Source organism: Botryllus schlosseri, chromosome 4, assembly GCF_051294905.1.
Source record: "Botryllus schlosseri isolate E-star chromosome 4, Bs_hap1, whole genome shotgun sequence".
NCBI classification, from domain to species: domain Eukaryota; kingdom Metazoa; phylum Chordata; class Ascidiacea; order Stolidobranchia; family Styelidae; genus Botryllus; species Botryllus schlosseri.
Window position 1 is genome coordinate 20390230 of NC_137239.1, and position 13790 is coordinate 20404019.

The 13790-nt window shown below is 41.0% G+C and overlaps 1 protein-coding gene across 1 annotated transcript in view; it reads right to left on the bottom strand.

The window, feature by feature from the left end:
• LOC145437332 (dynein axonemal heavy chain 2-like) overlaps nucleotides 1–13790 on the bottom strand; it is a 68524-nt gene that overhangs the window by 3875 nt on the left and 50859 nt on the right. The window contains exons 69-83 of the mRNA XM_080314537.1: nucleotides 13447–13664; nucleotides 12283–12494; nucleotides 11404–11619; nucleotides 10624–10823; nucleotides 10390–10516; nucleotides 9471–9657; nucleotides 8898–9103; nucleotides 7106–7206; nucleotides 6516–6621; nucleotides 6340–6450; nucleotides 5456–5647; nucleotides 4334–4518; nucleotides 3393–3615; nucleotides 759–872; nucleotides 216–368 (exon numbers count right to left, since the gene is read on the bottom strand). Coding sequence (XP_080170663.1) covers nucleotides 216–368; nucleotides 759–872; nucleotides 3393–3615; nucleotides 4334–4518; nucleotides 5456–5647; nucleotides 6340–6450; nucleotides 6516–6621; nucleotides 7106–7206; nucleotides 8898–9103; nucleotides 9471–9657; nucleotides 10390–10516; nucleotides 10624–10823; nucleotides 11404–11619; nucleotides 12283–12494; nucleotides 13447–13664 — 2551 coding nt within the window. The remainder of the gene's footprint in view (nucleotides 1–215; nucleotides 369–758; nucleotides 873–3392; nucleotides 3616–4333; nucleotides 4519–5455; nucleotides 5648–6339; nucleotides 6451–6515; nucleotides 6622–7105; nucleotides 7207–8897; nucleotides 9104–9470; nucleotides 9658–10389; nucleotides 10517–10623; nucleotides 10824–11403; nucleotides 11620–12282; nucleotides 12495–13446; nucleotides 13665–13790) is intronic.

Here is a 13790-nt window from a genome sequence, read left to right on the forward strand (position 1 = left end):
GATTTCCAAGTAAGAAAAACAGTATTCTATGCCTAGTCTTGCTTCAAAAACTGAGAGCTGTTAAGGAAGAACAATAAGAATTGGCAGCAGGCAAAACATAATTGGATCACTTCGAAAAGTAGGAGTGCTTCGTTACAGACCACTCATGCTAGCAACACATTTACGTGAGGTTTCAACTACAGTGCAACGTATGGAAGAAATAGTAAATCATTCACCTTCTCCCACATCGGCGGGACTCTGGCTTCGAATATGCACGAGAAAATCTCTTCCAAATTGGCCGACATCACGACCAGACCCTGAATTCCTTTTTCGAGATCGACGAGAGATGTCCGAATGACGCGGAGCAGATGGTTGTAACGCTCGATTTCCTGAGAGGGAATTGGTGATACGGTTAGAGGAAAAAGCGATAGCAGACACCCATTGCAAAGTGTAAGTATTACAGGCCTAATTTGCCTACTACTAGGAGTAGAAGTAGTCCAAAACCTACATAAATAGGCTACTCCGTAAAACTAGTACTTCGTTACTGACCATGTCCGGAGATAGGTCACATTACGATATCGGCAGAAAATAAGCTTTATCGAGGAAACGCATTATATCACTGATAGCGATTGCTAATCGCTGCTTTCAGTTATAGTGTAACTTGGACTCCCATATACATGTCCAAGGGCTTGCTAGCATTCAATATAATATGTGAAGTGGCAGACGCAAAATAAATACCAAAAATAAAACATTGAAATTTCCATCGTTTTGTGTCTCACCTGTAACAGCACGACGTTGAGAGGCGAAGGGTCGTCCGACAAAATTTTCTCTGTTCCCTCGTAATCAATTTCCTCAGGTATGGTTTTCAGAACGTTTGCGGCCAGTTCCAGTACCTGAATTAGGAGAAGGATCTCATCAATATGCTTCCAAAAAATTTATAACCAGACAATGGGAGGGGATGAAATCGCAAATGACATGGTTTCGGTGGATAAGTCAGTGGAAAATCGTACAGCACAGATTAAGGGTAAAACATGAAGAGCCCAATGTACAATCAATGAGCGTCGCAATTAGAAAGATAAAAGGAAAATCACCATCTCAAACCATCACACTGATACTGATTTCAAGACTCAACTAGACACTGAAATATTGACTTGAACAAAAATATACCCTGAGCAGAGATGGTCAGTACCAAACTGATTGCTTTTCACACTTAGGATCTCGAATAGCAGAGAGTAGTGTCGGGATAACTTTGCATTCCTTTTACCAGTGAAATTGCCCCTATATCATGGTAACTGCATAGTGCATATACCAAGGGTCAGCAACCTACGGCCCGCGGGCCGGATCCGGCTCGCCAAGCGAAATCGACCGGCCCGCGAGATAATGTTAGTTATCACAAGAATACGGCCCGCCGTTTCACAATGCTTTTCAATCTGCAGTGCTGCACTGCTTGGAAAGAATGCGGTATTGCTACGATATAAGTTTCCTACATTGTATTAGTCTATTGTGACGCCATAAAACGAAGGCGGTTGAAGTAGGAGATGAAGATTGTCTGTATAGAGTAGACTAGATCAGTGCTTATCAATCGGGTGTATCTCGCAACCGAAAGTATTCCATACTTTTTGAAGGGTTTACCGATGGGGTGTGACAATAAAGGTGTCCTACCTCTGTTTCAAAAACGCTTGGAATATCTCAGACGCAATGACAAAATCACAAACTCACACTGTTTAATTACAGATAACTAGCCTCCGTAGGTTAGTTATCCATAGTTTAATTCCCAGAAGGCAGTGTGCGCCAAGACAACAAACCTGAAGTGTTTTGGCCACAATGATGAAAACTGTTAATATGATTTTGTCTCACAAACTGAATCGCCGATTAGAAGCATAGAATCAATATGGCGATGTAATGTATATCTACCATGTTCGCGCATTAAGTTGAGCAGCTATGCTTGCACGAGTCTATGAACTGAGAAATGAAATAGCACCTTTCCTCGAAAATACAAATATCGCCGACTCATAATCTTATAATCGAAAATGTGTATCTAATCTTGCTCTCCTGATACATTTAACGTCACATCTGAACAAATTGAATTTGCAACTTCGGGGGGGAAAACAACTGAATACATGAGATGTTGAGGCGCATTCGAAACAAATCTGCGGCTCGGAGAATTTCAACAGTACAGAGAAAATTATGCTCACTTCCCTATACTGGAGGAGAGAAAACCTAGTACCAACTCTATATTTGGAACTGTGATACGAAATCTAATTACTGAATATTCACCCGCTTTTCCGACATTCCTTCATATACAAAATAAATTTAATTTATTTAATGTCCATTTAATGTGGACGCCAATAGCATTGCCTTAAAATGTCAAATGGGCCTTTTTGAAATGCGATGCAGTTGGATTGAATGACAAATTTCATACAAAGATCATGTAGCTGCATGACTTTGATAAAGAGTATACGTTCTTGAAATTGATCTTTATCCCAGCTTGCCCAACAATGCAAAAGACATTGCATCGATTTTTGGTAGCACGTACGCATGTGAGCAATAGTTTTGAACAATGAAATTCACGAAGAGCAAGCTAAGATCACGTATTTCGGACGCCCATTTAGAATATGGTCTGATTCTTGCTTCATCTGACTTGTTTCCAGAAGTTGAAAACCTTTCACAAAGCAAGCTGCGTCAATTGTCACATTTATTCTGCGTTGTTGAAGTGTAAATAACTGTGTTTTATGATTGGTATGATTGAGATTGCAGCAATGTAGGATAAAATATCGAAGTGAGCGTAAAACATAGTATTAAGAAAAATTCCGGCCCGCCAAAAAGTTGCACACTCGAAATTTGGCCCGTGACTAGCAAAAGGTTGCCGACCCCAGGCATATACAAATACATTCAAAGATATCACCTATTTGTAGCGCCATCAGACAATTTGTGGTAGTCGCAAAGATACATATAGCGATTTCAAAAGTAGCCACCTTCTGAAATTATGCAACCCCACTATCTGATTTGAGATTTCGGAAGAACGCTAAGTAAAGCGTTTTGAACTGATGAAATTGATTCCAGTTTCAAAATATTGTTGTTGTTTCAAAATAAGCTATTCTCCTGTACCCAACATAACTATTCCTCACTAGCTGAACAGGCTTCGGCGATGGCAATAGCATTCCATCTAGCGGGCTCTACGAAATTTGAAACGTGGCCCACGACCCGTTTTGAGTTGATGACCCCTGGCGTAAACTATTGAAGCAGACATAGATGTAGCCACCAATAATACCCAATTGAGTCAGTAGAGTAGGTAGACAAAATCTACTCCAGTAGTTCAAAAATAGAAGTACTCGGATATTGAGCACCTCTGCTTGTACTCGAGCAGCAACGCAGACTACATAGACAATCTCTACCTCGAGAGCCAGGCTCACCTTCTCTTCCTGGCTGACGCCGGCCTTTGTCGCGATTTTAGGCTGCAGAGACAGCAAGGTCTCAAACAGGTTTCGAGCTTCCGTGATCTGCGAGGCTATGTCGGCGTTAGGGTGCTGGCCGAACGCTTCAGGATGATCGACGTTTGGCAGCATGCTGATGTATTCCTTGTACGCGTTCAGGGAGCCGTCTTTCGGTATGTAATACGTGTCCAGGCTTGAAAGCCTGAAAAATTTATGAGATGGGTTAGTGTGCGAGAATGAGGATATAACTGGGAAAGTAAAGTGGTTGGACTTAGCCTAGTGTATTTTCAGCCGTGAAGGTCACATTTCTACTTGGTTGGCATTGGTTTTTTCCAATGTAGAGGATAGCCATACGAGTTTTAAGGTTACATTAATGCTTTGCATACAATATTCATTTTGTAATAAACCCGAATATATTCGGCTGACACTCGTCAGGGGTAATCATCAACATTGGCACAAGCCTAATGTTATCTGTCGGTGTTGCAGGAGATCCCCTGCGATCATCCATCCGTGAAGTTACATCTCGTATATTTATTGTGCCGTATTCTGGCAATCGATATTGCATCCTGTCGTAATAATTCGAGAGAACGGTATGAGATTCATTGCTAAACCTACTTGCATCGATGTCTGAACGATAATCGTATTCTTGAGTAATCTTTGTGTTTTAAGAAGATCTTGGCGACCAGCAACAGGGCTTCTCAAAGTTAAGTATTCAGACAGGTCTAACCTACGATATTTGGTGAGCTATAATTCTGATACAGATCAAGTGAGACAATGGCCTTTATTGCTGCAATGCAATGCTGCAGTGTCTGTTATTCGAATTCTCATGACGATGACATTGAACATACGCCACCAAATGTCAATACACAGAACAGTGCCCAATTTTCAGGACTTTGCCGCCACGATAGCTTTTGACGTACTTGAAAAAGGCTTCGTCCACTGCGTTAGGCGTAAACACATCATTGATGTAACTCATCAACAGTCGCCGGTCCCAGTCATCCGTGACATGGCCGCCGTAGTTAACGCCGGCGATCAGATATTTCATCGCATCCCATGGAGTTTCTTCGTATTCGTCCAGGTAAATCGAGAGCAGATTTTCAGACACCTGTCGGAAATAGTTAAATCGTAGCATATCGAGTAGTTTCCACGTAAAAACATGCCAAATATTTCGACCTGTACTCTAGTTATTGTGCACGACTGCAACCAAGTCATATGGCTCGAGACTAGGACGGCCAAGACATTGTAACTTTGAACAATAGTAAAGTTACCACATCATTGGTATTTCGTCTATCAGTCCTGATACTTAAAAATAGGGCTAGAAACTGTTAAAACTGAGGGAAATTACTATATATGAATGCGAGCCATTCTACATCACTCGAGCAGAGTTGAAAAAAGGGGGTTGAACCGAATTGAACTGAACACTGAACAGTGAACATTATGACTTGGACTCGAGTCAAAACACTACGCCTCGGACTCGACCCTCTACTCATTGACTTGGACTCGGACTTGACTCGAGTCAAATATATAAAAGTAAGATTGACTTGCGACTCGGAACCTTGTGACTTGGTTACAACCCTGCAGTTTGTGATATGCTTATATGACTGAAATTATCATCAACTCCTGGGGCAAAATAACCCCTGCATCACTATGACTGAATATATTTTCGAAAATGCACCTAGTTATAATGTCGTTGGTAATTTTGCGTTAGTCGCAAAGATTGTCATTGCAATTTTGAAAAGAGTCACATCAGATTAACCGCCAAAGTATGCTACTTCTCGACCAAATATGCTATTTGAAACTACTCATTCAAACCTTCAATTTCTACTTCAACTACAATCAGTTTTGACATATATCGGAATCGCTACTCGTATTTGGTCTTTGGTGTACGCAGCATTCTAATTTTTACATCGAATGTGGCAAAATTGAAAGTTGAAAAACGTTGAAATTTATTGTTCCTTTGAATTGAAGTAGGCCTATGCAAAAAAATTACGTCTCACATGCAAGCAAACGCAAAAGTCATCGCAATCAAGCGTTGCACACACCTCAAAATCGGAATCGTTGAAACCGTAGAAAATGTTCCATCCGAGCATCAGGAATTTCTTTCTCTCTATAAGAAGAGAGTGGAAGAAACACAGAGCGAAGAGCAGCTTCTTGTACTTGGAAGGCTTCGAGCAACGGTTGAACATCTGGTCCGTGACGAGGTGGTACAATCTCTTCATGTTCGCCTTCAAGCCCTGTGAAGAAAACAAAGGCATGCAAATTTCTTAGACAAATACCAGGGAATATAGCACGTTTTATTATGTCGTTGACGGTGAGTTGCTGATATGTGGTTGTTTAGCATCAGGTGGGTAACTCGAGATAATACAGTTAACTATTATGTACAAAATAGGTGTGGTAACCAAATTTCTACTATAGCGTAAAGTGCAAATCAGGGCGTGGGCATTTTCTGATACCAAATTTTGCTTTCACACTCATTCCAATGGGTGAAAGGCAGTCAAATACACCAGTCCTTATGGCGATATATCCCAGGGGTGTAGCTGATTCAGTTCAGTTCACCTTTTTGTGCTTTCTTGAGGTGTTACACGAAAAGAGAACCAAATCCACTCCTAGGATATACCTACATAAGAATTGGTGTAATTTACTGTTTTCACCGATTGGAATTGCCGTAAAAGCAAAATTGCTTACTGGAAAGTTTCATTTACCCAATTTGCACCATACGCTATGGTGGAAAACGGCGAACTATACTACTCTTGTGGACAGCGTGTCGTTTGTACCTGGAAGGTGCACTTGGACTCATCAAACTTTTATATTTTATTGGCAGAACTGCAAAGTATGAAACTAGTTCTATACAACTATGTATTTATTTTGCTTGAATTCTAGCTAGAAGTATGCTAAGATTCCAATACCGTTGTCATAGATTACTAACCTTTGGCGGTTCGGTGGTCATCTTTATGCCGACTTGCAATATACTGATCGGGAAATCGGGGTGCGGCGAGGAGCTCAGCCACAAACGAAAATCGGGGTGAGGCTCTTCGATCTGTACGACAATCACCCACCGGAATTAAAACAGCAAGACCACATTTCGTGTCACGCCAAACATACCTGAAGTTGCTCAACGAGCTTGTCAAGCTGAGGCATCCAACTCAAGGACAAGTGACAGTTGGCTAAGAAGACCCAGTTGCCGTCTTTGACCCCTTCCTTTATCATCCTGAAAAGTACACGGTCATGGTTTGTGATCAAATTTATCTGGAATCATCGATAGGAAATCGTCTGACTTGCAGGAAAATTTGAACACTGGACAAAGAAACATTTAGGGATGCCAAAATGATTCGTGTTATCAACTGGTAAATATAGTTTCAATGCTTTTTCCTAACACACGGAAACCTTGAAACTTCAATAGGTCGCATCTTGGTGTTCAAACACGTAGTGCAAAGCTATGCATGTGAGCAAAAATGAGATTTCTGCGATGTGGCGATCAACCCAGAGCACTTTCACTAGGTGAAATGAAACGTATATGGTCGAAAGAGTACCAAATTACCTTCATGTGGTCTAGAACATATCTGAACTTCCCACAGCACAATGAATGATATTCCAATACTTGACTCGAAGCCTAACACACGATTCAGAATCAAATCAGTCGTGTACCAAATTTTGCCAACAGCCCTATTTACAACGTGTGGCAAAACCCCTACCTGGTGGCGATGGGGGCTTGGCCCTGACCGAGGGAAAGGGCGTGGAACCGATGACCCATGCTGCATTGTTCCGCCAGTTGCAGAAGTCCGCTCGTGGGGTCCTGAAATTATGGAAATACCGTGAGTCATAGGAAAACGTCGATTGTGACAATTTCGTTTGTACAGATAACTGTTCGTAAACTGCTTGACGACAGGACAGGAGCCGTAAATTTTTACTTAGTACTAATACTACATCCATTTCTATGATTTTTTAAGGTACAACTCATTAATTATTACACCTTGGATTTTGCTAAGCAGAAAGTAATTTTGGGCTACGTTTGTATCACCTTTACTAGTTAAATTGAGATACCAACCGGAACAAATAGCCATGTACCCCAATATCTGAATTAATTTTCGTAAATTGCACCGCGGTAGTCGCGAATATGCACACCGCAGTTTAACTGGTAGAAGTTGACCGCATCTAGTTTTTGAATATACTCAAGTATTTGTGCCTACAGAAAGATTTCGCGTACCATCTAAAAATAGTTCATTAAGCTTAAGCTCTTTCTTCGCCCCGATTATTCGAAATTTCATGCCGGTGACGTCATAATTAGTGATGCGATTGTCACTATACAATGTTTTGTCCAATTCTCTACTAGTTGCTGACGATTACCCCTGACGAGTGTCAGCCGAAAATTTATTCGGGTTTATTTCAATATGAATATACCATAATTTTCCATGTATAATGCGCAAAATTTTACCGATTTTCTGCCCTAAAATAGGGGGTGCATATTATACATGGGTACAACAAACCTTGAAAAAAATCTCCCTCGATAAAAATCTTGAAATCACACCTTACTTCATGTTTGTTTACAATCGAACATCACTTCCAGCCATCGTGCCTAGGAATTCGTATTATAGAGCGTAACGCGCTGCCAATTAGCGAGAAGCGTGTTGCCAATTAACGAGAGCTGTCTGCACAGCACGCGATCTCCAGAGTTAGTTTGCCGTTTGTACGCGAGCAAAATTAGGTCGTTGATTGCAGCAAGCGCGTGCGGCAATCCTTGATAATTTATCGCGTCAATGACAGGCCTTAACAATCGCATACACAAGAGGTCATGTGCGCAAGATATAATCTCTTGCGTTATCAGTCGCATCTCCAACAGGCCTGGTGCGCACGACATAACCATTGGCATGAGCAATCGCATCTGTAATAGGCCTTGCGCACAAGAAGTCGGGTCGCTAGCCTGAACTATCGCGACGCCAGCCTCGCAGGCTTTGGCTGCTATCTACTATCGTTTAGAGACAATGCCGTTAATTGTATTATGATAAGCGATCGTTATCTCATGACTGTGTAACAGTGACGTCGCAAAACAGAACGACAAAGTATACTAAACACAACTATTCATGTACTGCGAGTGCAGGGTGCGTGCTATACATGGGTACAGGCTTTTTCCCGGAATTTACACGCCATTTTAAGGGTGCGTATTATACATGGGGGCGCACTATATTCGGAAAATTACGGTACTATTCAATTGTATATTGAAGTTGTGTACCTCCGAGAAGCTCTTCAACTTGAAGTACATATCACATGTCTTGGAAATCGTTACAATTAGCTGTACGTGTACAAAAATTTACCATATTACTTCCACTGGCATTTGAGTACCAAAAATGAATACTTTGATTGCATAGTGGGAACGGATAAAGACAATAGAACCTCCAATTGTATTGTATCGAGCTTGGGAAAGGCATATGTACTTCACTAGTGATACAGGCAGCTGAGAGTATAAAAGAAATTCAATTTCAGACCCACCACTCCCGGAGACAACACGAAGATAAGCGGTGACTTGGTCGTGCTGTCATCGACGACCTGCTTCATATCGAGAACAGGTGGCTCCACGAATTTCTGCCCCAGGTTGTTGACGATGAAGCTCGTCGCACAGAACGAGACTCGATCAGAACGAAGCGACCGCACGATCAGCATACGTTGGAGCTCGTTACATGAGTTTTCCCATTCCCCTGAAACGCAGTTTGAATTCAAGAAAAGGAACTTTTATCGATGATTTCAATGTCGGAACACCATCTATTCAAGGTTGAATACTCCTTCTTTTTGTATCCCAAATCTTATCCTAATATTTCTTAGCATAATTCATTCATAATTTCGTTCTGTCATAACTAGATGCATGCTGAGAGTGTTTCCAGCAAACTACAACGCCCTCTTTCTCACATTGATAACTTGTCTGCGAAAATGACAGTAATTTGCTTATCGTTTCTTTGAAAGCGCCGGCCGAGTGGATTTGTAGTTTACGTCGGACAACATTGGATATTTTATGATCCTGTTTTGTTAGCACTTCATTAAAGCTACAAAATGATAATATTATCGCACCAGGCAAAGCAGCTGTCTCCGGTTCTGAGCTGGTAAACCAGACGTGCCAGTCTCTCGGGTGCTGCTCAAATGATGACATGATCCCGTGGAAATTGGTCAGCTTGTCCAGCTCGGTGATATTGTCCCAGCACGAGTCGGCCAGCCAATTCGGACAGGGGTTGTCCATTTGGCCTTCTCTGTCCAGGACCTTGGTAACGCAAAGAAAACGGTCTGCGAATCTGTGCTTTTTCACAGTGTCAATGCAAGATCATGTCGTAATTTGGAGAAAGAAATCAATGAAAGGCTAATCGCCCCCTATCAAGCTTACCATCACTATCGTCCCGCTAAAAGCCAGAGATCATTACTAGTGATGTAAATCTACTATCCAGGAGTACTGAAGTAGTATTTATCTACATGTATTACTTGCTCTACTCCTTTTGTTTTCTTTGTAATCTATTATAACTTCAACAGTTTTAATGCAGAAATACTCACTTTTGAATACTCAATTTTGAAAAGTGAAAAGAAGTTTTTGAATGCACTTCACTCCATTTTATGAGAGAAGAAATCAGCAGATGGGCCTAGGCCAAGGTAGACCACATAGTACAAATCTCTTGTTATGAAGAGCAAGTTTAGCAAGATGAAAAAGTATTGGAGTATAACACTTTAGCAGCAATTTCTATTGATCCAACATTCGACTTTACAAACAAAAGCCTGAAGACATGGCATATCCTCCTCCCTGTAATTTTAGACCCTGAAACGGGTGAAATCACCTACCTTGAGACCCACTGATTTAGAAGATTCCGAATGTCTACGACACTATCTCCTTATCACCAAGCTACACAGATTCCGAGCATGAAAAGTTTAAAAAGACTATCTTAAAAGGTTTATCCTTCCAGCCACTACTAAGCACTTTAGATTAGTAGAAAAATCAACAACTTACAATCCCTCCCCTGAGGAAGAAGTTGTATTCGTCCATGTTGACTTTGTTGGAAGACTCCAGGATCTTTGCGCACATTTGGAAACTGAACAGCAGCTTATGCTTCTCGAACAGACCCCGGCAAGTATACCTGCAAAAGGTGGTATACGGTAAACTACAGTTAAGAGGAGGAGACTATAAAGTGTTAACACAATTGATCAAAAGTAAGCAATCTAAGCATACGCCAAATCATATCACCTGTATACGCTGTACGTGTGATATTCGTTGAGGTTTTCAATTCTGCTTTCAAGCTTTGAACTTTTCTGACTCCTGTCGATAGACTGATTGAACAGGTCGATGTAGGCGTCTAGTGAGAACTGATACATGGGATCGATGCGACCCATGTCGTTCAGCACAAAGAAGAGAATGGAAGCTCTTGCGGCGCATGGCCGATAACCCTATAAAAGTAGAAATTCTTGTCTCAAACTAAAATTCTTGATTTCGATCCGAAGCTCATTCGTAAATGTGACTATTTCAAGTTGTTGGTAGTTACTAAAACTATCTACTCATTAAACTACAAGCGCCAATCAAATTTGTGATGATTTCGTAAACAAAATTTGGTTGAATTGCAATTTTTTTCGGTAACTCTCTGGAAATCTCAATTCCAAGAATTCAAGAACCATGTCTCAACCAAGTACCGTAAGGTACAAATTTGCAATTTTTGACAGGTAATTTTGATTTTTGAGTGATACAAAATTATATTAATTCGAATTTGATAATTTTTCTGAGAAATTGCCCACCATAGATATGAGCACTTGATCGGGGCGACTTGATCAAATTGAAATTTCAGATTGTTACTAAATTTGCATTTCGAATAATAGCAAATCTGCAGAATCGCTGCCAGCTCTTGTTATTTCAATCATAGCATGAAAGAGACCCTTCACATCCCGTGTGATGTACTCTAAATACATATCTGAACCAGTATCAGTATCGGAGAAGCTTGGCTGAATTTTCGATTTAATATTTTGCAACACCGACCTCTCTGGCGGCATCGATTTTCTTCTCGGTCTGTTCTGATTTCTCAAGCTGTTCCGATACGTCGGCCGATATGATTTTCGAGGAGTGCAGAGTGTTGACGAGCTGTTCGTCGTCCAGCAAAGAGCCCTGCGCCTCGTTCAGTAGCCTCAAAATTTCGTCTTCCAGCTCTTGGATTTTATTCTTGCCAGCGGCGATGTTGATCACGAGATTGTCTTTCTGTAAATGAAATAAACGGATCTTGGTTGATAGAAAATGGGCAGAATTCTCCAGATTGCCTTTCAAACCCATCACGACGCCATTTATCAGTGATGTCATCAGCATCATGACATGGTTTTGAATTTCATATATCATCATGTATTTTCGCTTTGGTCATGGCCTTGACTTATACGTTTTTTTAAATCAGATGTTGCTATTACTACCGTGTAGACTTTTGACATATGCCTATTCTATCCTGAGTATTTGAGTACAAATTTTGTTTGAATGAAGGGCTTATTGCTTCACCAGTGTCCTTCAACTGACATCAATGTGTTGCCTTGTAGTAGCAAAACAAATTATGAACTTTGATTAGGATTAAGTTGTAACATATTCCTTAATTCCAAATTTAGATGCGAATGTAGTGATGAGACCATATCTTGGATTTGGATTGACCTAAGGTGTTTTACGGGCTTGAAATTAGGGCTAATTCAAATTACAGGCTTGATTCCTTTCAATTATCCTATGATAGAGGAATAACGTTTAATGTGGATTACGTACCAATCAACGAATTTGAATGAATTTTGTCAAAATTTTTTTTAGCCTAGTAGCCTGCTTTGAGTGTCATTTTACGGCATTTATTCAGTCGGATTCATAAAAATACGTTGCGAAATTCGCATAATGCACCTGCTCTTCCAATTCCGGCCTCTCCTTTCTCACGACTGTTCCCAGAAGCTGCGCTTCGAGACCTTGTTCCTTGACAGCGAAATTCACGATGGACGTCTTCGTCGACACCTCCGGAGCGTAATGCGGGTTCGACAATTTTGTCGTGATGTAGAACTTGAACTCGGGGTTGAACTCGATTTCCTTGTCGCCGAGACGAATCAGCAATCTGCCGCCTGAGTTATAGTAAATATTCGATAAAGATGTTCCGAATAGTCACAGTAGTAGCATACTACCAATTGTGTTGGACAAATGCTTCCTACCAAACACGGCTTAAAGACATGCAGTGAACAAAGTCACAGATGTCATAGAAGTAACACGCTCAATGCAAACCTAATCTATATCAAGTACATGCCAAAAACAGACTAGTTTGGGACAATGTATCACTGAGCTGTTATCGTGGATAGCAATCGAGAGACCTTAAACTAAATGGATTTTCACAAGATATTAAATAATACCCGCAAGATATGACGTAAAGAGCTTTTTGGAGATACATAAATTCAATATGCAATTGAATAGTATATTCACGTTGAAATGAACCCGAATATTTTCGGTTGACACTCGTCAGGGGTACTCGTCAGCAACTAGTGGAGAATTGGAAATAACATTGGATATCAACAAAAGTATAAAAATATAATGCACGGCGTACACTTCTGTGAACTCAACTTGTCATACATCACAACCGGATATTATTTGGATATATTTGTAGCAGTTATTGGGAGACGGCTATGTTCGAAATTGCAGAATACATCTTAGCAACTAACGCAAAATGTCCATTGACATTACAAAATATCTTTCAAAAATATATTCAGTTACCTAGATACCTTGTCATGACAATTTCACTCATAGCAGTGATGCAAGTATATCATAAAACTATTCTATACTCCTAAACATTCACAGTGTAAAAAGCAGTGGTTCTCAACTGGGGGGAGCGCCCCCGAGGGAGGCATGAAAACATCTAAAGGGGTGAGGGGGGCATGCGAAGGAGACGTGAAATTTTTCACTCTCATAAAGGGGGGCGTGTCTAAAGAAGTTTGAGAACCACTGGTATAAAGCAAGAAGTTTAGCCTACCCTGAAAAAGTAGAACTACCTCAGTACTGACACCCTCAGACTCTAGTTCCACTTACCGACTTTGGTCAATGCCTTGTTCAAGATAGGGGCGAGAGACGGGTCCAGTTCTTCCTGCACATTCTGCAGTAACACGGGTGTACCAAACTGGATCGAATTTTCCAACGTTCTCAAGTAGTCGTGCTGCTGAAGATCGATTATTTTCAGGCCGCGACGCATCTCCATGCTTTTGATCCACTTGATGGCTTGGCCTTGCGGATCCACCATCAGCGGCCATCTGGGTGTTGAAAAGATGGCGCGGTAATGATGTCGGAGAGTTGGTCAAAGTATTCCAAAATGCCATAAAATTGAATAGCATATTCATATTAAGATGTATTCATTTCATATTGTTCCGCTCCTCCAG